Consider the following 23,826-nt stretch of genomic DNA (forward strand, 5'->3'; position numbering starts at 1 on the left):
AGCTATAAAAAACCAGGGGGTAATAATTGAGCGAGAATGTTATAGAAAATTATAGATATTTTTTTAAGTTTTCTTAGTTACTTTAAGAAAAAAAATTGTATGTGAACGACTACAGCTACTTGCATAGAGGTATTGTTTTGAGCTCAAATAAAGCATATTTTGCAACAAATCTCGACTTTGAAATTTTGCAGTTTGCTAAATGACCTAAATGAAGCATTTTCTAAAACAATCTTTGGGACGAAATCGTCCAATCGTTCATTAAAAGGTCAGATAAAACGTTTTATACTTATATCTTTAAAATTTAAATAATTGGCTGAGATTTGAGTTTTCTAGGCAATTTCAAAATTATTTTTGTTATTTAATTTATAACCTGGACCCAGAACTGTTGTACATTTTATTGATATTTACAGGAATTATTATTGGAACGTATAAATCCCGTAAATGTCACATGAAAGGTCATGCTTTGAGATGTTACCATCAACCTGCAGGACAAACAAGTGACCATCAATTGTGATAAGACCAGGATGTTTGTGTAATGGGAAAAGTGGAATAGTTTCTGTGGAATTCCTACGATTTTTCTTCCAATTTTCCATCAACAAGAAAGGTCAAAAAGCTTTTCAAAAGATTGAAAGAAACGTCACTTTTCTAACGTTGAACGCGGTTGCGGAGCGTCTACAATAAATCAAAAATACGTGCAAAAAATGGATTTACTTTCATCAATTCGTCAATTAAGTGTTCATTTAATGAAATTGGAGGAAAAAACATTCACAGATGGTGCCTTTTTCGACTCAGATAAAAAGGTAAAAATATTATTGTGATTTAATTATTTTGATTTAAGCTCATAAATTAATTATTCTTTCAGAACCTTTCGGATTCACTTCAAAGTACCAATTTTGATGATTTACTCCTGGACAATCCAACAGTTATTAAATTCTTTCTTCAGCTTCAACATCTAATTGAGACTGCACCTGCTAATTCAAATGGTAATGCTTTAAAAAAAATTAATTCTGCGAAGAATTTATTTTCATTTTATTATCTGATCATTGCAGCTTTCTTCCAAGTTCTCCTAATTCTGGAGGATCTATGTGAGCATGAACGTATCCGGAAGCATCTGCAAGATTTACGATTTGTTCCTCTTCTGGGTAATGTTCTTCATTTCGAGGAAGTTAAAGAAAACATCAGCATGGTTCTGAAGATTCTCGACAAATTGACAAAAAATTTAATAATTGATTGGCCAGAATTCTATCTAACAACACTCATACCATTCCTGGTTGATTCCATTGAGCCGCAGGATAGTGACAATGCATCCACATCCTGCCTCTGCCTCTCAATTCTCGTGAATCTGTCAGAAAGTCGTCCCGGCATTGATATTCTCCTCAAGTTCTGTTCATCCAAAGAACTCATCACGAAGATTAAATCATATGGGTTCTTATCACTCAAATTGCATTACCTCATTGATTTTTTCTACAAAAACACTGAAAATGTAAATCAAATTGTCTTTGCGGTTTTCGACGAAATCGACAAGGCTATAATACAAAATGATGCAACAATGTGTGAAGAATGCTTCAAGTTTGTAAAGGAGATTGCCAGGAATGCCCTGGAAACGTGCACGGAGACATTTGAGTCGAAGCTCTGGCTCCTTTTGGATTGCCTCAAGAGAGCTCTTACCGATGAGACCGTACGGGAAGTTATTTTAATTGCTGGACTTCATCTATTTAAAATTCTTATCCAATCTTGTAAGATAAATTATTTTTTCGTTGTCTTTAATGATTTTTCTTTAAATTATGTTGTTAAATATTTTTGTTGCAGACGATTCTCTTGCATCATTCCATAAGAATCTGCTCTCATTCGCCCTTCAGTGCTTCCAGAGAGATGCTCTCCTTCAGGTAGATGCCCTCCTCTTGATCAATGCGCTAGGAGAGAGAAACATCTATGTGGCTGAAGATGAAGAAGATCATCTTAAAAGTATTTGGTCAAAATTGTTTGAGTGGCTCAAAAAGGATGTTGCTCCGAATAAGTCACTTGCAGCCCTTCAAACCCTCAATACATTCGTACACAATCCGAAACATCAGGAGCTCATCCTCAAAACCGTAAGCCGCTATAGCCTTCAAGCAATCCTAGAATTTGATGTAGAAGAGAATGTTGAGAAAGTTAAGGACGAAAGAATTCTCCTAATTCTCGCTGCTCTCAACCTAATGGCCACTTTCGAAGCAGTTGAGCCACAGGGATGGTATGGATGTGTGGAAAATGAGCTGAAAACCGCGGAAATGCGTGCTGTAATCACTCAAGGATTCTCAAGGAAAAATCAGGATATCTTCAAATGCTGCCTAGATCTCATAAGACATTCAAACTATCCCTCCAAGGAAATTTCCTGTGCTCTGTATCGAAATAAAGAGTCAGCAGAAGGGCAAAGTAGCTCCATTGTCGCACAATATGAAAAGATAGTTTCACCCCAACGAGTCCTCCAGAAGCAAAGCAGTCAAATTGATGATCTTCTCAAGCAATTCTCAGAAAATCCTGGAGATATGTCTGAATCATCAGCTGCTGTCTTCGTAGAATATCAAGACATCTATACGTGTGCAAAGAATGATTTCTACAAGCAGCAAATTGAAGAAGGAAAGAAACATATTGCAGCTCTGACCAAGCTCGTTAACACTTTGGAGGCAGAAAGGAGGTACACGAGATCACTCATTTGCCAATATAAAATCAGCAATGAGAAGGCTCACAATGAAGTAAATAAATGTACTGCAGTGATTGAGGAGCGTGAGAAATCTCTAGCACAAGTTACCAGCAAAAACAAGGATCTTACAAGGAGGAATAGAGAAATTGAACAAGAATATGAGAAGAAATGCGTCGAGAATAAACATTTGCAAGAGGAAATGAACAATTACGTCACAGAGTCCAAAGGAAAAATTAAAGAATTGAAGGAATTACTGAAGGGGCTTGAAGAGGAGAAAATAAAGGAGCAAAAGAAGAATGAATTGTCTCAGAAGGTGATCGACGACATGAAAAAGGTAAATTAACTATAAATTTTTCTCTAAATATTCTTTAAATAAGTTAATTTTTACTGAATTATGGTACTATTGAGTTAAAAATTTACTGAAAAATCAGAATTTTGAGACTTATTTAAATTTAATTAACAAATTTGATTAATGATGTGGGTAGGGGCGTAGTTTAGGATGTTTCGTTGAGTGAGAAAAACTAGAAAAAAAATTAATTTAATATTCTATTTAACCCTTTCGCGTCCACGTGAAACATAGAAACATTGAAACATGCGCTTTTTTATCACGATATTTATTCTGTGGATGTTTTTAGAGAATATTTCTCAGGCAGAACGTCTTCTTTGACCTCTATTGCGTAAATTTGATGCATTTCTATCTTGGAAAATTCATTTAATTCTTAAAAATGTAGGAAAAGAAAATGTTTCACGTTTGACCCAAAGAACGCCAAAGGGTTGAAGGAGCTTATCGACTCTCCATTCAAAAACTTCCTCATTCACAAAACAATTTTTTTTTAAATTTGATTTTTCACATTTTTTTTTAACTCAATAGCACCATAAATTGCATTTATAAACAATTATTTTTTACATAAAAAAAACCTTTCTAATTTCCTGCAGGAAGCCAACAAGCGCATCGCCAGAATACAACACCTCGAGGAAAAAGTAAAAGAAGCTGAATCAATTAAGCAGAAAATCCACAACTTGATGAATGGCCTCTGAAGATTAAAGAATAAAATGTTGATTTTTTAAATAAATTCACATATTTAATATATTTTTCATTGTGGTATCTAACATAGTAAATTCTCTGCTTGACACTTTCTCTCAATTTCTTCTTAACTCTTTTATAAAGTTAAAAAAGAAGAGTTCGTGTCCCTACAAAAATTGGTTTTGGGGTAAAATTTACGCGTTCGCTTTAAGACATTTTATTGTTAATATACTTAATAATATATAACTGCACTATTTAACCTCGTCTCCCTACTGAAAAAGACATAATACGTTACTGAACTAAGAGGACTAAGACAATATTTTTTTTAATACAGAAATACATTTTTTTTGTTTAATTTTATCAAGTTCCACTAAATTTTACTTTTTTCCGAAACCACAATTTAAGTGATTTTGTGTTTTATCTGTAATTATTTTTTCTTTCTTTCTGAAAAGGGGGTATAAATAATTTTGAATTCGATTTATCTGTCTCCAGATAAGAGATATTACTCTCAATTGACTATGTTGCACAATTTACATTTTTCTAAAATATATAGAGTAAAATAGGTGATTAATTTGAAGGAATAAATGTTAAATAAAATATAATATAAATGTTGCTTATAGAAATGCATTAAAGTTTTTTTTTCTTTTATAAAATGCATTAAAAAATACATTGAAAATATAATAATTAATTATTGGTCTGAATTTTTCTTTTAAACAAAAATCAAAAAATAAAGAAAAAATACTCTAAATTCGACGGGGATGGAAGATCCTTTGGTTCCGTCCTCTCTGTATGAAAATGTTTCAATTTACCTTTACTTTCTTTCATCAAGCGACGTTCTCATGCAAAAATGAGTCCCGTCGCATGTTGCACTTCAGTATCTGTAGTAATTGGGCTTAAAGGGGCCAGCCTTGTTGAGCCCCATGTACTTTGCTTGCTCATCCGTGAGTTCCGTCAGATGAGCATCGAATGTTGGAAGATGTAAGCTCGCTACGTATTCATCTAAAGCCAAAAAGAAAAGAAATATTCACTTCAAATGCATTTTCAAGTTAACCCTTTCAGGCCCGCGATCAATCTATCGAGCTGATTGAACTAAAAATAATTTTTCGGGGTTCCTATGAGCTCAAATAAGATATTTTTGGCTAAAAAAAATTCCAAATAAAAAATTTTCGGTTTTTTGTCCTTCCTCATCCTGTGAATCCTTGGGAATGTCCTTTTTTGGTCATAAAATGATCAGGGATTGTAAAGACATAGTTTTGTACTAATTTGGACCCAATATTCATAAAATTACTACACAAAATGAAACATTTTCAAAATCGAGCCTTTGGGTCAGCGTATGACCCAATGGACCTTAAACGGATAACCCCAGTCCTTTAACCAGCTAACTTCATTTGAAGCTGTAATGTGGTGAAAAAATAGGTAAAGTACCTCTGTATAATCCTTAAAAAATAACCCGTTATCCATGTAGCCATTAGGATAAATATGGAAACTTATTGGAAAAAATAGCGAATTTGTATGGGAACTCTATGACGGAGAGAGAGATCGGAATCCTATTTGGAGCTTTCAACTCATATTGACCCCCTCTTCCTCCAAGCCGAATTTCATCCCGATCGGTTCAGCCGTTTCGAATGAATTCATTTACAACAATCAGACAACAGACTATACCAAGACAAGATTACTCACCCATCTTCTTAGGTAGAAGATACACGTCAGACTTGTAACGTCCGGCGGGTGCATTAAAAAGTTCAATTAAAGCCAGTGCCTGTGTAGCTGATGTGATGGAAACTACAAATGATGGCACACTTGAGCATGATAAATTCACCAAACGCCCTTCTGCAAGTAGAATGATTCTCTTGCCATCTGGCCATACAATATGATCAACCTGTGATCGCACCTTTTCCCACGTTAGATCCGGTGTACGTAGACTATTCTGTATGAATACATTAAGTATAGATTTTTTTTAGTCAAATCTCGTTAATTGCTCATTAAATGATTTTTTTTCTTAGTTAGGTAACTTACAACATCAATCTCCGTATTGGAATGTCCCATATTGCACACAATGCAGCCACTTTTCATTTTGTCCATATGCTCCCGTACAACAACATTCTTGTTGCCTGTTGCAGTAATTACAATATCCACATTACGGATAACTTCGTTTAGTTTTACAACACGAAAACCATCCATGCTGGCTTGCAGAGCACAAATTGGATCAATTTCCGTAATATATACAATGCAACCTAGGCCCTTGAGAGCTTGGCAACAACCCTTGCCAACTTCACCGTATCCACATATCACTACTTGTTTACCCCCGAACATTATATCCGTAGATCGCTTGAGGCTGTTAAGAAAAAATCAAAACTTTACGTAACTTCTCTTAAAAATGAAAATAAAGAAGAAAAAACTTTACCTATCGATGATGGATTCACGGCAACTGTACAAGTTGTCGAATTTTGTTTTTGTTACGGAGTCATTAACATTCATGGCAGGCACTGACAATTTTCCAGCCTTAGACAGCTGATAGAGTCTGTGGACACCTGTAACACTCTCCTCAACAATCCCACGTACAAGTTTAAACATTGCCGGATACTTCTTAAGCATTAGATGCGTTGCATCACCACCATCATCGAGAATCATGTTTGGTTGCCAATTTTCTGCATTAACACACTTATCGATGCACCACCAAAAATCCTCCTCAGTTTCACCACGCCATGCAAATACAGCATATCCAGCTTCGGCAAGAGCAGCAGCTACCTCATTCTACACAGAGATAATTTAAAAGTTAGAAGAACTCTTCCCTACTTCAAAGGCCTAAATTGGCACAAACCTGCGTCGAATAGATGTTGCACGCAGCCCAACGAATTGTAGCACCCAATTCAACTAATGTTTCAATGAGAACCGCAGTTTGAGCATTAATATGCGTACATCCCACGATTTTAGCATTTTTCAGGGGTTTATCATCGCAAGCACGCTTCCGTAGAGCCATAATCCCAGGCATCTCATGTTCCGCAATTTCAATTTCACGCCGTCCGAATGCATGTTGATTAATGTTGCGCACGCAAAAATCCGAAAAAGATGAAGAATTCTTCTGAGATTTTTCCCGCGGGGAACTTTCATCTTCCGAACTGCTACCAGTGTACGAAGCTACGGGAAGATTTGCAATATTTTACTATTTATCAGGGGCGTAGCCTGGGAGAGTTTTAGATTTATTTTAGAAATAAAAATAAATAATTTGGGAAAGAAACCTTGTTAGAAGAAACGTTAGAAAAGAAACGTAAATGTCAAAAGATGGAACGTTAAATGTCATAATTAGACCATTTTTTTTGGAAAGGAACGTTAAAAATCAGGATAAACGTTAAACGTTAAAAAATTAACGTCAATTGTTAGAAAGTAAACATCAATCATAGAATGTCAAATTATAGAAAAGAAATTATCAAGACAGATAGGAAATGTGTCATTTTTTAGAAACGTCAAACCTTTGCTATCTAAGACATAGTATTACAAAGAAGGGCGAAAGTGCCAAAATCGTTTCGGCCCTTCCTCATTTGAGGGGAAGGTAGATGGCGCATGAGGTCTTTTTAAAGAAATTTGGGGGTAAGCGAAATGCAAGGAGGACTTTCCTCCCATTTACAAGATCATTTGCTTTCGAGCGCTCATGGTGATCACTTGAAGGGTCGCATGAGCTGAGCGTTTTTTCTATATGGACTTTTTTCTGTATGAACTTTTTTTTTTGTACCTACGATGAGTGGGTTGCAGAAGAGGTGCACAAAAAAGGGCTGAAGGAAGAAAAATGTACACGGAGTTGAGTTCAGATCTTGCAACATTTTTGGTTGTACATGAGTGGGAATGAACAGAAATACATTTTCTTTCCCTTTTGCACAATGAGATCTTCCAAAGTCTCGAAGAGCACAAATTTTGTCTTTTCGAGCAAAATTCTGCCTCCAACACGCTGGCTCATTCAACACGAGCTGATATTGCTACTAATGAATTCAAAATTTGCAATAGAAAACTTTTACTATTTATATAAAAAAAATTTTAAAGGTTTTTTTCAATCACCTTTTGGGTCAACTTTAAATCAAAAATTTTCTTATAAAGGTTAGTAAATTAATAATTTTGAAAACTCTGTAGAAATGTAAGTTTGGAAAAAAAAACATATTTAAAAAAAAAAAAATTATTATTCAAAAAATGAAATTGAATTGATTAAAATAAGATAATTAATCAATATTTGGCTACACCAGAATAATAGAAACTTTTTCTATTAAAAAATAATAAAAAAAAAGAAAATCTATTTTTCTATTCTATGAACAAAACTTTTTATAATTTTCAGCGATGTTTCGGCATATTTTTTGCTGCTCGGAATTTAGGATTCATAATTGAGATATTCGAAGTAGAACATCGACTGCATCATTATGTTGAAAAGATGTAAGAATTTGTAAGAGGCAGGCCATGTACGCGACTCTTTAGTACGAAATGAAGTTGGACTGCGCTTTTTTAATAACAGCATCAATCTTAAATCCGTTTATACCATTAAATTCTACAACTAATAACCTACAAAATGATAGATTCTCATCGTGCGATCAGAATTCTAAATGTCAAAAAATTAAAATTTTATTACCAAAGGCGAAAAATTCCCATACAAAAAGTGAGCCATTTTTGCTCTTCAACTTCACAAACAAGTAGACCGTGTACAGGGCCTGGTAAGAGGGGAACACCCTAATTTTGCGGGTTAATAAATATTATTATTATTAAAAGATTGTCAGATCATTTTTAAGAATAAAAAAAAATTTGAGGCCTCCAAAAGTTCTTTTAGAATGTTAAGAAAGAATTAGGTATTCTTAAATATTTTTACTTTAACGTCTTTTCAATATTTCTTCACTAGCTGGGTAGTGCAGAATACGAAACGCATGAGTGTTTTTAATTAACTTAAAGGGATTTCTTTGTATAATTATTTTAACCTAGACATGTCACTTGTGGCGAATTCAGTCAGTAATGTAAACAGTATGGAGTCGCTTCGTTCCAATTTACCTCGCCTTACTTCGCGGAAATTTTTGATAAAAATTAATTGTGGCGGAACATATTAATGAATAGAGATTCAAAAGAATTCCTAAAATATTGGTAAAAATTAGCTAAAAATTGGGCTACCTGAAGGGCGGCTTTGGGGGGAAAATGGATACGGCCACTCGAAACCGCCTGATATAAGGAGCCTCTGTGCCAAATTTCATCGCGATCGGACAAACGGTGTAGATTTGTATAGCTCTTACCAACAAACAGACCTTTCTTTATTATATAGATAGGTATTTTTTAGATAGGTATTTTCTAGCCTTCCATTCGAAAAATGTCATGGGTAATAAATTTGTATAATTCTCTGTTTGTTTTAGTGGTTAGAACACCACGGATTTGTAACGGATTAACAGACGAGAGGTTAGATTAGAGACTGCAATTAATATCTTAGGTGAAAAATCATTTCAAATGTCGGAAAATATCATCAACTTAATTTACCCCACCGGTGACTATATTTATCCGTCGACTTTCACTAAATGCAAAAGTGAAAAGATAGGAAAAGCTCAAAAACTCATATTCCCTCAAATGGCCTAAAATGGCCTAAAAAATTGTAGGACAGAAAATATCGTATAAGATTGACCTATCGAGGAAAATATCTTGCTTTCGGTAATCCTTCAGAGAAACTTTTATGCAAATTGACTTAATTAACCCCAGCCCCAGTCGTCAAATCATATGCCCCATTGTATCCTAATTATTTATTATATAAAGTTTTCTGTCCCATGATCAATACGATTTCACACTTATAAATCTTAAAGATGAGATAAAAATTGTGCCGAAACATCGCTGAAAAGTATAAAACTTGTTGGTTGTTTTCTTGACGTGGTTAGTTTAGCTTTTTTGGTGGGTTTCTCTCGGATTGACACGGACCCTTGACGCCCCCGGAGAGAGCACCTCAGCTCCCACCAAAAAAGCTATAAAACTTGTGCTCACTTTCTTCTTTAAACTGACCAATTGAATTTTTATATTATTCTGGTCTAGCCAAATATTGATTATGTTTTTTTAATCAATTCAATTTTTTTTAATTGATTTTTTCTTTTTTTTTCTACAAAGTTTTCAAAATTATTAATTTACTAACCTTTATAAGAAAATTTTTGATTTAAAGTTGACCCAAAAGGTGATTGAAAAAAACCTTTAAAATTTTTTTTTATATAAATTTTTGCCCCAGCCTCCCCTAATTGTCCAGGATGTGACAATTCTGGGATGAGATCCCCAATCCTGAGGTCACTCCATCATTACTGAGGAAGAGTGACCACAAATCCGGCGAAAAACCCAAATTTTTGCACCAGCCTCCCCTATTTGTCCAGGATGTGACAATTCTGGGATGAGATCCCCAATCCGGAGGTCACTTCATCATTACTAAGGAGAAGTGACCACAAATCCGGCAAAAAACCCAAATTTTTGCACCAGCATCCCCTATTTCCCCACGACTTGATGATCCTGGGACAATCCGGGGGTGAAATCGTCATTCCGGAGGTCACTCCATCATTATCAAGGAGGAGTGACCACAGATCCGGCAAAAAACCCTAACTTTTGAGTAAGGAATGCATAAAATCCAGTATTGGTCAGGAGGATCAGGAAGATATGGAAGTTTAGTGATGGTATCAAAAATCCAGATGAACAGAAATGGCCAGAAAGGCGGTAAAAATCTTTAACATTTATTCCCGGAAGAGCCAAAGATGCCAAATTGCTTATTAAAGGAATTTACGAACCTTCACAAACATGGAGGTGAAAAACTACGAATTTGGAGTTCAACAGCTAGTTTGACGAATTTGGAGTTCAAAACTACGAACCTTTTAACGAAAAAGGGGCGAGACCCCATTTTACGAACTGGAGGTTGATTTTCCCATAAGGCCAATGGGTAAATAACGAACCTTCTACGAACTTTCGACGAACTTTTATTTTCTGTGAAATAGTAAAAGTTTTCTATTGCAAATTTTGAATTCATTAGTAGCAATATCAGCTCGTGTTGAGTGAGCTAGCGTGTTGGAGGCAGAATTTTGCTCGAAAAGACAAAATTTGTGCTCTTCGAGACTTTGGAAGATCTCATTGTGTAAAAGGGAAAGAAAATATATTTCTGTTCATTCCCACTCATGTACAACCAAAAATGTTGCAAGATCTGAACTCAACTCCGTGTACATTTTTCTTCCTTCAGTCCTTTTTTGTGCACCTCTACTGCAACCCACTCAATGTAGGTACAAAAAAAAGTTCATACAGAAAAAAGTCCATATAGAAAAAAGTCCATATAGAAAAAACGCTCAGCTCATGCGACCCTTCAAGTGATCACCATGAGCGCTCGAAAGCAAATGATCTTGTAAATGGGAGGAAAGTCCTCCTTGCATTTCACTTACCCCCGAATTTGCACCAGTCCGCGCGCCATCTACGTTCCCCTCAAAAGAGGAAGGTACGGAACTCTTGGATTTTTTCATCCCTTCAGAGATTGTATTACTATATAAAATTATTATACAATGGTCAAACGTAAGAAAAAAATGTTTAATGTCAAAAAAATTAAAAATTTTGGAAAGAAACGTCAAAAATAAGACAAACATGAAACGTTAAAAACAATTTTTTTTAAAGTTTAAAGAAAACGTCAAAAGTTAAAATAACCATCAAGTGTTTAAAAATAAACGAAAACCATTAGAAAATTAATATCAACCGGTAGAAAAGATATGATAAAGATTAGAAAAAATACATCGTTAGAAATATCAAACGTTAGAATTAAACAATTTGTCAAAAGATACAGATTTACAGGTTAACGAAAAAATCAATGGGGTTGATCACGTACCCCATGGCAATGCGCGTGAATGTTTTGTTCACGGCATACAGAAGGTTAACGGCCTAAATAATTTAATTTTCCTAAATCTCGCCTCTTCAGTTGTTCCTTTTTTTTAAACAATTTTTAGTATTTTTTTTTAATAAATATTCTTAAAACACCCCTATATTGAGCCGATTTCCGCCTACGTCCTTGTTATTTGCAATCAAGCTTACTCACTGTGTAGTAAAGAAAGAGTAATTTATCGAGTAATTTGTATCAATTAATAAATTAGACTTAAATGAACTTGAGCTCTACATCCAATTATGATTTTTTTTAAAAACATTTCCATTAACTGAAATCATTGAAATTCTAAACAAAGACATTTTTAGTCTCACGAGTTCTTCACGTTTTTATAATAATAATAATAATTCTTTATTCATTCCTACAATTTTACACATTACTACACTGTTCACAAATTCTATTTGATCCAAGTTGCACTAACTATGTAGAACTTTCGGAAGATTACTCCACACCTAGTCGCGGTAGACTGTTTTGGGTGGAGGGAAGATCCTGTCGGAGATGATGGTGCACGGGAAGTTCCACTATCGCAGGCGCTGGCTGCTAGCATTGGCACTCTTTCGCCTTTATGAACCACAGTGCAGTTCCATGATCAGCGTCGTCCCTCCGCCCACAGATGGCACTGATGATATTGGCTCCGACCCATACAGGAAGTTCCGCAAACACAGGCACTGACTGCTAGCAGCTGCACATTTATCGCTGGTGGACCGGCATAGCTATGGACACTGGTGGCTACTGTTGTCCCTCCGTCCTACAGATGGCACTGATGCTGATGTTGGCTCCATCTCGTAGTTGCACAAATCGTCCGAGCAGGAAAGGAATAGCTGTGGAGTAGAAAGGAAAGAAAGGGAAGGAAGCACTAGGCCAGAAAAACGGCAAGCCGCTGTGGGAATCGAACCCACAACCCCAGCGATGAGTGGTATTGAGTGGTGCTTTAGCTCTCTTTACCACCGGGGCTTTTTAAACTTGTTGCATAACAAAGAGGTTCACAATAATATTGTCTTAGGAGCTTATTTATCAAAAAAATATCATTGTTCTTAATAAATAGTAAAATTAAATATTAGATCAAATTGGTAAAATGCTAATTTACACATCGTTTGAGACGAATACTTCCTCATAGCCACCAAAATGAAAAGATGTTTTGCACAAAACTAAAACGTTTTACTGGAAATAAGTAATACTTTTGTCACTTTTGCACAATTAAGGCACACACAGAGTTGTTGAGGGGAATATCAATATTTAATTGTGGATTAAACTTGTACACGATGTGTTAACACCGACTGCCGTTTGCTGGCACTCTTTCGTCTCAACTTTAATTCGACTCTATCAATTTTTCAACAAACGATTTTTCCAACACACGCTCTACACAATTCTATAACACTATTGGGTTAGCCAAGTTAGCAATCAGCACGCCCATTTGATGAAGTGAAATTCTGTATTTCATTTTATTCTCGTATCCTACGATATTTATTTATCATTTCGGAATACCTACAGTGTTATGTATAATTTTAATGATAACTTCTTGCCTTGATTGCAGTCATTTTTTTGTAGTAAAAATACGTATTATTTTGTAAATTGAAAATTGATTTTAGCCATAATAGTACCGCCTTTATGCAGCTATACCACATAATGTACGTTCATTAGAACTTGTGAGGGATTACCCCGTAAAAACTGACTACATTAAGTTTTAAAAAAAAACTACATAATGGAATTTATTTTTAAATAATTACTCAGTTCTCTCTTTGTATTGAGTTGTTGCCTAAATATTCATAAAAAAAAATTTTCACGCGATTGCCATATGATTAGTCTAATCTTTGTATTTACGTGCATGTGACAAAACAGTACCATGGCGAAATATTTGATATTGTCGTCAAGTTGCTGCGCGAAAGCATTGAGAGAGTGAGAAGATAATGGTGTTAGAAGTACCTGAACTAAATGAATCCGTTGAAGAGGCTGATAAGCTTCGACTGCGATAGCGACTACTTTTCTTCAGAGCTCCCGATGTTGTCTTGGTCTCCTAAAAAAAGAAACGAAAATAATTCCAATTTTACACATTTACTACGAATTACAAAATATCTATGTCGTTTGGATTGAGAAGAGCTGTGAATAGTGTCCTCAATTGAACGTATCGTATCGTAATGAAATGATTTTTTTTTCACTGATATGACACACTTTTCACTTACAATCCCTTATCATTCTCCCCAGCAGAGCTATGTAGTAGGTATGAAAATAAGTAGGTATGAACCACCGGCATAATGGGACATGAGTTTTGCGCGATGAAATTATCATTTTAATCCTTGGGGCTTTTTTTCAGGTAGGTAGGTATTTAGATTGTGGGGTACCCCATAATTTACTTTTTTGGGCCATCAATCGCAAAGATAATAACGACAACTGCGTGATTAAAAAGAATACCGAGCCTAAAATAGAATCATTTTAACCAGGTAAAGCATAATCTCATTAAAAAAAATCGAAATATGATTAAAGACTGTTTATGTGCCGAATAATCGAAATATTGGGAAATAATTCGAATATTTCCGAAGATCGGAATATTTTTATTCCCCCTGCAACAAACCAATTAACGTCTTTAAGCTAGAGTTAACTACTTTTTTTTAAGCTTGAATTCAATATTTTACAGCTTAAAGTCAGTACTTTCAAAGCTTTTGATTTTAGTACTTTTTTTTTTTACAGATTTGGCTCCTTAACCTGAGCTTCTTTGGAATTAAAAGCCGAATAATTTTTAAGATAAGTAGAAATCACTGCTTTTAGGCTTAATTTGTACTTTCGGCTTTAATTTAAGGCTTTATTGGCTTAAATTAAGCAGATACTTTTAGAATTTATTCTAAGTCTTCTAAGTAGTTTCTCAGCTAAAATTCTAGCTCTTCAATCTGAGCTCCTTTAGTTAGAATTTACTACTTTTAGGCTTGATTTTAGTACTTCTTTACACTTTTTGCTATACTCAATCTGAACTTCCTTCTTCAAGATTAAAAATCTAGTATTTTTCTTTCAGATAGAATTTACTACTTTTTAGCTTAGATTTAGTAATTTTAAGGCTTGTTACTAGTACTTTATGAACTTGATTTTGAGCTTTATTTTAGTATTCTTAAGTTTTTGCTGGAAAATGTGAGGTTCTTTAGCATTAAAACCATATAGTTTCTTCCAGCTGGAATTTACTACTTTTAGGCTTGGATTAAGTACTTTTTTACTAAAATTTACCTATCTAAAGCTTAAATTTATTTTTTTTCGGCTTATTCACTTTAATCTGTGTCTTTTTATAACTAAAATTTCTCTGCTGAATATTTTGACTTTTTCTGGTGAATTACCTAATCATTTCTGAAAATCCGAATATTTTCATTATGATAAATTACCTCTTGAACAAGATAGATAATATTTTTATTTAACTCCAGATTACCTTAATCTTCAAGTATCTAATAAAGTATCTCTGAATCATAAAATGAACTAAAATTATGTTTAATTGATTTCCCTTAATTCTGAAACCTCAATAGCCCTAATAAACAAGACAATTTTATTCATTTAGTACATTAATCAGCAATCAAATCAAAGTTTCATAGAAGAAAATATAAATCAAATTGATTTTAAATGATTTTCAAATAAGAAAAAATTGATTTATGCAAGATTTATCCGGTTTTTCATAACATCAAGGAGAAACTGAATCGAATTTTGCTCAAAGCAAAGCGTCATAATAACATGATTACAAAACAACTTCTATCACAGTTTGTATTGATTGATTAAAAATATTCTCTGTTGATGGTATCTGGTTTCAATATGTTGTTTTTTTTTTCTAGACATGACATAAATGATAATTTACAAAGTTTTTTCGACAAAACAATATTTCCTTTGAGATTCCGCGATAATCTAAAAGAGTTTATAAACAAAAGGGAAAAATTTACCTTCGTAACAGAGCCAGGATCCATGACTGGACTGTCCGAAACTGCTGTTATGTTGGCCTTCATACCTTGAATGCTGCTCATGGTGGATAGAGGTGATTTACACAGAAAGTCGCGGTGCGTGAGTCAAGGACTGTTTCTCATAAGAATTCTCATACAAACTTCTATTTAGGCCCCCGAAGCACTTTTTTCTGGTTAGATTGACACGACGATGGTTTGGTCTATAAGTGAAAAAATACATTTTGGTAGTTTCATAATAATCTTTAGAACAAACTTTTAACACAAATTGCAAACATTCCTATTTACCTGATAACAACACACTTTGCTCATGAATTGATTCTGTAAGAAAAAAATGACAGAAAATCTTAATTAAAACTCACAACATTATTTATGTTACGTGAAAACAGTGAGATTGGAGAGAAAAACCTCCAAATCAAGCATTTTCCACTAAAGCTTTCACCTTGAATTTTTTTTCTCCAACAATCCCTCACAAATGTGTTGCAAATTCGCACAAAAATATTTTTATTTTTTGTACATAAATTTATAAATGGAGAAGATCACAATTGAGAATGGAACGGGGTGTGCCTTTAGCACATAATCTGGATTTTTTTTAATGTGATGTGTGGTTTTTTTTAAATCAAACTTGCTCCACTCACTACCGCAGAGAGTCTGATGCCGTACAACGACATATGTTTTGCATGGGATATGACAAGTCTTATGTATCACCCGCTACAGCAGTCTGATACATAACAAGCGACATATGATTTGCATGAGACATGACATGTCTTATGTATCAATTTTATGCGAAAATATATGATTCGGAGGGGAAATTTTATGTTTCTGAACCTATTTGAGAGTCTAGAAAATATTTTTAAGCATTTTCTTCTCTAGTTTCTTACGAAAACATTGCTTTATTTCCTTTATTTTGCAATCGGAGGCTTATGATTCAAAATTACAACTTGCATGCTGTTTGTCAATGAAAATCTTAACACTTCCATTCCCCTTTAAAAAATCAATAATTAGCTATAAAATTTTAATCTTTGATTTCTTATCTGAAATAACAATTTTTTCTTATTGTTTTGTGAGAAAAGAGTTGAGAGCTCTATCAACTCTTGAAATTTTTCTCATAGGATTCTCAGTAGTTTTCCTAGAACTCTTAATACATATCACTAAAATAAAAACAAAGGGTTAACCATTTACTATAAAAAATTAACCAGCAGCGACCTTTAGTGGTGGATTTTGAAAGTTTTCTTATCAGGAGCCGATTAGTCCGCTAAATTCTTATTTGATTAATCAATTTTCAACATTAAAGATTTCGCTGGAACCGAATTTATGCTTTCATACATAGAAACTTTAAGCTAAGGCTCAATAAATGCGATGCAACCACAAAAAACGTGCTCATGCGATTCATTGAAAAAAGGTTTCAAAACTCTTTCCAATTTAACCTGAAAAGACCTTCAAATGTCTCGTGAAGCCTGTGAAATGCTCACAGCCCAGGCAGTGACATCCCAAACATTTTGACAGCAAAGAGTTGTAAAAATCACTTTGTATTTTTTGCAAAAAAAACACCAAAATAGTGCATTTCCTCGTACAATTTATGTTCTTTTGGATGCATTAACAACCAATAATGACATGGCGCAATAGCAGGCATTGAGGAAAACAGTGTGAAACAGGCAATTGTGGAGTTTATTTCTCCACCACACTTGGTTGTTACACATACATACGCAAGTTAGTGGAGCCAGAACACGGGATGTCGAAGCTCTCTTTTCGGGCGAGGGCCCTGGATCCCTCAAAACCCCTACCAATATACCTGGCAGAGGAACTACCAGACCTGCCGGAGTATTCTGCCATCAATCGGGCTGTGCCCCAAATGCCCAGTGGCATGGAAAAGGAAGAGGAGTCTGTAAGTTGAATCCCATTTACGCCATTTTAGACAAGAAACATAAAAAAACATTTCGCGGGGTGACAGTCGTTCTCTGTGCCTCAATCGAAATGTTTCATTTGTGTTTCTCATGGTCCCTCATTATCCCCGAAATGAGCCTATTTTTGGGATGTTTTTAATATTTTTATGAGGAAAATTGATTTTTTTTAGTTTCCTTTTGATGCAAAATGTTTCCCTGAGCACAAAAATATGCACCCGGACAGGAAAAGTCCGTGAAAACACAAGAAAATTGCGAAAAAAACATCCCTAATTTTTCATGTTTCATCTTTTTCTTCTTTTGTTTTCATTTCGCAATTATTTTTTTATTATTATTATTTTGGAATTAAAAAAATAAAAACTAATATAAAATGAATTCAAAATTTAGAAAAAAAATGTTCTTGATGTCTCAAAAAAAAAACTTTCCAAACATCAATGAAGAAAATTATTGTAGGAAAAGTAATTTTATTTATATATTTTAGTTAATCTAAACAAAACAAAAAAAAAAGTTTGAAATTCATTCATTTAATGCACTGAAGAAGGACTTATACAATCCGAAACGTCTTTTTTTCAAATTCCCGGTCGTCTACTTAATCATTAAAATCCAGTTTTAAGACCAAATTATCCTTCCTCCTATCAATAATTAATTTTTAAAACTGATTAAGCTATTCAAATAAGAGTTTTATTGCTTAAGCCAAGAATTAAAAATTAAAATAATTTGAATCCTTAACAGGAGCATCACTTACAACGTGCCATATGTACTGGCCTTATTATCCCCACTCCTGAGGTATTCCAAACCGATCCGGAATTCTATGATAGGAACTATCCAAAAGATTACAAAATGCCACGCCAGTTGATTCACATGCAGCGTAAGACATTTTCCTATTTAATTTTATTTTATTAACTTTCGTAAATTTTAATAGAAAACCTTTTGGCATTTTTTTTGTAACAGCGTTTAGCATGGAACAGGATATTCCAGACTATGACATGGACAGTGCCGACGAGTTGTGGGTTAACTCTCGTCTGGATCTGAATCCCTACAAATTTGAGCAAATGATGGACCGTCTGGAGAAAAGTTCTGGGCAAACGGTTATTACGCTAAACGAGGCGAAGGCTTTACTTAAGCAAGATGACGAAATCAGTATTGCAGTATACGATTATTGGCTTAATAAACGACTTAAAACGGTTAGTATACCCAAAAAAGGAAAAAATATTCAAAATGAACATAAAATCAAATTCAAATCTTTCTTTTCTTTTCAGCAACATCCTCTGATTCTCTCTGTAAAAACGGAAAATCGTGGTGGACAGACAACCAATAATCCTTACTTGGCATTTAGGAGACGTACCGAAAAGATGCAGACAAGGAAAAATCGGAAAAATGACGAGGCTTCGTATGAGAAGATGCTCAAATTGAGGTTTGTTCTGAGAATTATTTAAAAATAATTCTACGATCTTTTTGCACATTACCGCTGTTTTTTTGTATTATAGACGGGATCTCAGTCGCGCTGTTACTCTCCTGGAGATGATCAAGAGACGCGAAAAGGCAAAACGAGAGCACATGCACCTCAGTATTGAGGTATTTGAGAAAAGATACCAAGTACGCGATTTCAGTGGGCATCTTCTTGCCGAATATTCCTCAAATGCTTCAAAAAATACAAGGCAAGTGTATCCTTTATATTTTTATTTATTTCTTTAGTTGCTTTACATATTTTAGGGGAGAATGGGGTTACTTATTCCTCTGCTTTTAGCTCTTAAGATTCTTTAAAATAATCCTTGAATTTTCTTATTCATTCAGAAGTTAGATTTTAAAAAAATCTTCAAATATTCAGAAAATTTGATACGAAATTTATTTACTAAAAACTGTTTTCTGGGAATTTTTCTTATTGCCCCTGGGTGGGGTTAAAAATTGCAGACTTGTAGAAGAGGGTAAAAATAAAATTTCTCTCTTAAATTAACGGAAAAGAACCAAACCAACAGGTTTTAGACATTCAATTTACAACAACAAAAAAACAAACTTTAAAAAAATAGAAAATACATTCAAGTAGAATTTTTAATTTTTCGCAATTTATCAACGAAAATTTCAAATAAAACTTATTTCAAGCGCTTTAGGCGCTGTTAAAAACGTTTTTTTTTTTAACAAAAATAATTTATTTTGAAATGGTAAAAAGATTCTATTATAAAAAAAAAGATTTTATTATAAAAAAATAAATATTCCAATTAATATGATTTCTTATGACTTTTTTTTTTCATTTCAAATGAATTTAGAGTGAAATTTTTTCATTTATTTTTGAACCAAAGAACTTTAAAAATCCTTATAAATTCTTTTGTTTAATTTCTATCATGTTTTCACTTTAGTAGAATAATTTTGCTATACATAATCTCTTAATTACTGCTGTTTTTTGATTGATTTTGAAATCTTTGAAAAGTTTTTCTCGATTAAAAAAATAATTGAAAATCTTTTTAAAAAAATCACGAAAAATAACGTATTGAAAGAAAAAAAAATTATGCGGTTCTTTAAAAAATGTTAATTTTTTTTAATATTATTTTAATAATTATTATTTTTTTATTTTTTAAAATATTTTAATTATTTTCATTTTTACTTTTATATTATTTTTCTTTTATTTTTTTTTTAATTGATAGTTGTAAATAAACTAATTTATTAAAAGTTTTTATATAAGAATATTTTGTAATAGGTTTAGGTATTTAATTTAATTTTGTGGATTTTTTTCCAATAGGTCTGCTTTCACTCCACTTCTTGGCAATCAATACTCACACATGACTGGAACACATTCATCTTCTTCGGCGGCGTCCATATGGACCAACTCGAACAACATGGCCTACTCAACGCAGTATCCTGGCAATCATCATCATCACCATCATCACTCGCAAATGTTTGGTGGTGTGAAGAATGAGCTAGATATGAGTATTAATATGATTGCAAATAGCAGTGGATCATCCAGGAAGGAGAAGAGACAGTACAAGAAGAGGAAGCACAAATACATTCCAAGGAGTCAACAAGGAAGCAGCTCAGCAGCTGCAGGAAGTTCAATTCCAGGTGCGATTTGTATTAATTTGAATTGATCGATTTTTTATTGATTGCAAGAACGTTAAAAACTCATGCAAACTTTTTTTTTGTAATTGTAGGTGGTGGTGGTGATTCACTTGTATCATCAGAAGATGAGGATTTGTTGTACAGTCTATCCCATGGTGGGACACCGGAGTCTGAAGATGAGGGTCTCTACACCTTCAGGCGAAACCTCAACTGTCAATATAAGAAACCAATTCAGAATGGTGTCGGAGCATGGGCGCGTGCCTCACGTGCTCGGATGTTTTGCCCTGAGTACCGATGTAAGTTCACATTGGGTGCCCTGAGATCCCATGGGCGCGGTGACTTCATCCGGAGACGAGTAGGTCGTGGGGGTAGGATTGTAATTGATAGACTAACAAGTGACATTGATGATGTTTGGTCGAAGCTGGATTATACAATTTTCGACAGTTGGCAAGCACAAAAGGAGGCTGATCAGCCGATTGTGGTGAAAATTGAGGATGTTGAGAATCGCAGTGAGGAGACGGTATGCAATGGGGCACAGGAGGTGACAGTATTGAAGAAGGAAAGTGATACAGTGACAAATCATGTTAACAGTGAAAGTGAATGTGAGCGGTTAGAGTGGTGTGATCAGGATATTCAGGACTACAATGATATAGTACCTCAAAATGTGCGCGAAATGATGCGAACGGGTGAATTTACGCAGGACTCTCTACCGTGCTACAGACCAATGAGTCTGGATATTCGGTCGCACACAATGACCCCCGTGGCGGAGCTCGAAGAGAGAGACTATCAAGTGGAGATTCAAGCCATTGAGGATAGGAGTTTACCATGTGATCTTCTTCTCTCAGACAGCATTTTCTACCCGTCATCCCTGAATTTTGATGATCTTTCAAGCACTATTGATCTCACAATGGACAGAGATTTGGCTCTGTCGGCACTCACAGATGATTTGCCTGATTCTGTGCCAGAAACAACAGTGGGGTGTTCCCAATTTACAGTGACAGACGTTTCGGGTCCGCAAAAAGTTCACGAGACACCCAGCAAAGCTGCTGCTACCGGTCTAAGAACTTTTCAAAGTGTTTCCACCGCCGATAGAATGGAAACGGAGCAGACAATCGCTGATACGTCCAATGATAGTGATGATGTTCCCCTTGTGGCTTATCAGATTGAGTCACAAGCAGCAGCTGCGGCTGCAGCAGCTGCTACCATTGGGTCGAGTCCGTCAACTTCGGCCATCGTCTTGGGACTCCCAACGTCCTCCAGGGGTGTGCTGAATGGCTCCAATGAAAGCAAAAATGGTGAGTTTTCTTTTCATTTCATTCATTTTATATTATTTTTTTGTTGGGAAAATTACAAAATTATCTCAATCAAAGGGGTAGATTCTGATATAAATCTTTTCTTTTCCTACAATTAGTCAGTTACAAGATTTTTGGTATTCTGGGAAAAATCTTTTAAGAATTTAAAGATTTTCATTTGAAACATGAACTCTTTTATCTCGATATTTGTTCTGTGAATGCTTTTCTCAATTATAACGTCTTTTTGGTCCCTTTTGCGTGAATTTGATGCATTGGTAACTTGAAAAAACAATTAAATTCATAAATAATTGAAAAATAAAATATTTCACGTTTGGATCTACGTATGACCCAACAAACGCGAAAGGGTTAATCCGGTTTTTGAAGGAATATTGCTGTTCCAGGGCTTTTTAAAGATCTTCCTTACTATTTTCTGGAACAAGAAATTCTTTTATAGAACGACAATAAAACGATTAAAAATCAACATCTTGCAACAACTTTTAATTTGTTAGAAAAGAAAAGATTTATATCAGAATTCACTCCCTAAAAAATCGACAAGAAGAACATATTTACTAAATATATTAGCAGCATAATAAGTTACAAATTTTACATAATCACTTATTCGTTTTTTTTTTAAATACTTTAATATTTAAAAAAAAGTAAAATTTGTATTTAGGGAAGCTTTTGAATTTTAAGGGTAATTTTGCAAAGAAATATTAATAAACTTCTTTTATTCTTAAAACAAATTAATGTCATAAATACAATTTTATTTAAAACGTGATATTTTAAGTATTTTAAGACAAAAAATAATTTGCCACACAAAATAGAAAATGTAACAGGAGGTTTCCACATTCAGAAGCTGTGTTTCTTTCAGCCTCAAAAAATTAACATTTAATTTAACCCTTTCAGGTCCGTGATCAATCTAGAAAGCTAATTGAATTAAAAATAATTTTTATGGGTTCCTTTAAGCTCAAATAAGACATTTTTGGACTCAATATTAAAAAAAAATAACAAAACAAAATGAAACATTTTGAAAATCGAGCTTTTGGGTCAGCGTATGACCCAATTGACATGAAAGGGTTAAACATTAAGGGATAGGCCCAATTCATTTTTCATATTTATTTTAAGAGGCCTAATTTTGACTCTTTTTTTAAAGTGGATTAACGTACATTCCGCTGTGAATGCACCTTTATGGTGTTCTGAATAAGAAACACAGCTAAATCTTTGGTGGGTTATATTTTCTTATTTTTCAGTGTATTCCAATTTTTTCCGGAAATGCGACGTATTTTTTTGATCACTTACAGTTGTGGCGAGAAGCCGAAGTCTATTCCACGCCACATCGTCCAGCGGCGGCGGCGGTGGGCAACCCAGTATGATGACTCTGACACAGGCTCAACCACAAATCTTTCTTACGCATCAGCCCATTTTTCAGGGCACCAACAAGGGGGCAATGTGTGTCACCACATCGCCGCAGCAGAAGGTGATGGTGGCACAAGCAAAGAGTCGCTACAGTACCCTTGGCTCAGCCGCCAGTGGGGCTGGTATGAAAGCAAATTCAATGGGAATTGGCATTAAGAGCAGTCAACAAAGTGATGGGGGTACATCGACGACAATCGGACACCTGACAACTACGGCAGATGGGAAGATCACAACGATAAAATCCCAACCAGCTCGTGGGCTCAATATGGTGATCGATATGGAGAGAAAGAGAATAATGTATGCAAATTTGAAGAATAGTAATGTTGCTGTGACCACAGGACAACAATTTGTAACGCAAATAAATCCAAGGATGGTGAATATTGTACCTATTCAGCAAATAAAAACACAAGGTGAACTCCAAGGGGTTCAACCGGGAGCATCGGGATCAGCATCTGTCGTCACAGCCGCCACTGTATCACCGACATCGGTTAATAGCAGTGCCAACACGGGCAGATGAAATGGTGCACCATCACCTTGGTATCGTCGTGTCTCATCACAAAAGTGAGAGTGATGATTTTACTTATAAATATGTGTTCTATGTAATTATCTCTCAATAATTCTAGAGAAAAAGTGAATTAAAGAAAGATACAAGAA

General features: G+C 34.5%; 3 protein-coding genes across 5 annotated transcripts; 2 read left to right on the forward strand and 1 right to left on the reverse strand.

The window, feature by feature from the left end:
- The first annotated feature begins 590 nt into the window (after positions 1-590).
- LOC129792583 (uncharacterized) lies at positions 591-4,346 on the forward strand. The gene is made up of 5 exons (XM_055831789.1): positions 591-800; positions 863-983; positions 1,050-1,736; positions 1,810-3,014; positions 3,617-4,346. The coding sequence occupies exons 1-5, from the start codon at positions 702-704 to the stop codon at positions 3,716-3,718; spliced, it is 2,214 nt and encodes a 737-aa protein (XP_055687764.1). The 5' UTR covers positions 591-701; the 3' UTR covers positions 3,719-4,346.
- Positions 3,741-16,193, reverse strand: LOC129792623 (adenosylhomocysteinase-like 1). 2 transcript variants are annotated; one of them, XM_055831882.1, is made up of 9 exons: positions 15,955-16,193; positions 15,801-15,833; positions 15,498-15,715; positions 13,516-13,606; positions 6,526-6,842; positions 6,109-6,458; positions 5,721-6,039; positions 5,385-5,631; positions 3,741-4,703 (listed from the first exon to the last, which is right to left on the reverse strand). In XM_055831882.1, exons 3-9 carry the CDS (start codon positions 15,576-15,578, stop codon positions 4,576-4,578), a joined length of 1,533 nt encoding a protein of 510 aa, XP_055687857.1. In that variant the 5' UTR covers positions 15,579-15,715; positions 15,801-15,833; positions 15,955-16,193; the 3' UTR covers positions 3,741-4,575. The 2 variants fall into 2 exon arrangements, with proteins under 2 accessions (XP_055687857.1, XP_055687858.1); XM_055831883.1 differs by lacking the exons at positions 13,516-13,606; positions 15,498-15,715; positions 15,801-15,833; positions 15,955-16,193 and adding an exon at positions 12,680-13,011.
- Positions 16,194-16,986: 793 nt separating this feature from the next.
- On the forward strand, positions 16,987-23,826 carry LOC129792572 (enhancer of polycomb homolog 1). 2 transcript variants are annotated; one of them, XM_055831767.1, is made up of 8 exons: positions 16,987-17,397; positions 18,146-18,281; positions 18,365-18,597; positions 18,673-18,827; positions 18,901-19,071; positions 20,148-20,467; positions 20,557-21,759; positions 23,007-23,826. In XM_055831767.1, the coding sequence occupies exons 1-8, from the start codon at positions 17,245-17,247 to the stop codon at positions 23,045-23,047; spliced, it is 2,412 nt and encodes an 803-aa protein (XP_055687742.1). In that variant the 5' UTR covers positions 16,987-17,244; the 3' UTR covers positions 23,048-23,826. The 2 variants fall into 2 exon arrangements, with proteins under 2 accessions (XP_055687742.1, XP_055687741.1); XM_055831766.1 differs by having other exon boundaries at positions 23,058-23,826.

This window comes from Lutzomyia longipalpis, chromosome 3 (genome assembly GCF_024334085.1).
Source record: "Lutzomyia longipalpis isolate SR_M1_2022 chromosome 3, ASM2433408v1".
NCBI lineage: Eukaryota > Metazoa > Arthropoda > Insecta > Diptera > Psychodidae > Lutzomyia > Lutzomyia longipalpis.

Excerpts from the sequence above, each read along its gene's own strand:
- LOC129792583 (XM_055831789.1), top strand. The coding sequence starts at position 702 with ATGGATTTACTTTCATCAATTCGTCAATTAAGTGTTCATTTAATGAAA. Across the intron at positions 984-1,049 it reads TGCACCTGCTAATTCAAATG|CTTTCTTCCAAGTTCTCCTA; the intron begins GTAATGCTTTAA and ends TGATCATTGCAG. Across the intron at positions 3,015-3,616 it reads TGATCGACGACATGAAAAAG|GAAGCCAACAAGCGCATCGC; the intron begins GTAAATTAACTA and ends AATTTCCTGCAG.
- LOC129792623 (XM_055831882.1), bottom strand. The coding sequence starts at position 15,578 with ATGAGCAGCATTCAAGGTATGAAGGCCAACATAACAGCAGTTTCGGAC. Across the intron at positions 13,607-15,497 it reads ATCCTGGCTCTGTTACGAAG|GAGACCAAGACAACATCGGG; the intron begins GTAAATTTTTCC and ends TTCTTTTTTTAG. Across the intron at positions 6,843-13,515 it reads AACGGATTCATTTAGTTCAG|CTTCGTACACTGGTAGCAGT; the intron begins GTACTTCTAACA and ends ATCTTCCCGTAG.
- LOC129792572 (XM_055831766.1), top strand. The coding sequence starts at position 17,245 with ATGTCGAAGCTCTCTTTTCGGGCGAGGGCCCTGGATCCCTCAAAACCC. Across the intron at positions 18,598-18,672 it reads TTAATAAACGACTTAAAACG|CAACATCCTCTGATTCTCTC; the intron begins GTTAGTATACCC and ends TTTTCTTTTCAG. Across the intron at positions 18,828-18,900 it reads GAGAAGATGCTCAAATTGAG|ACGGGATCTCAGTCGCGCTG; the intron begins GTTTGTTCTGAG and ends TTTGTATTATAG.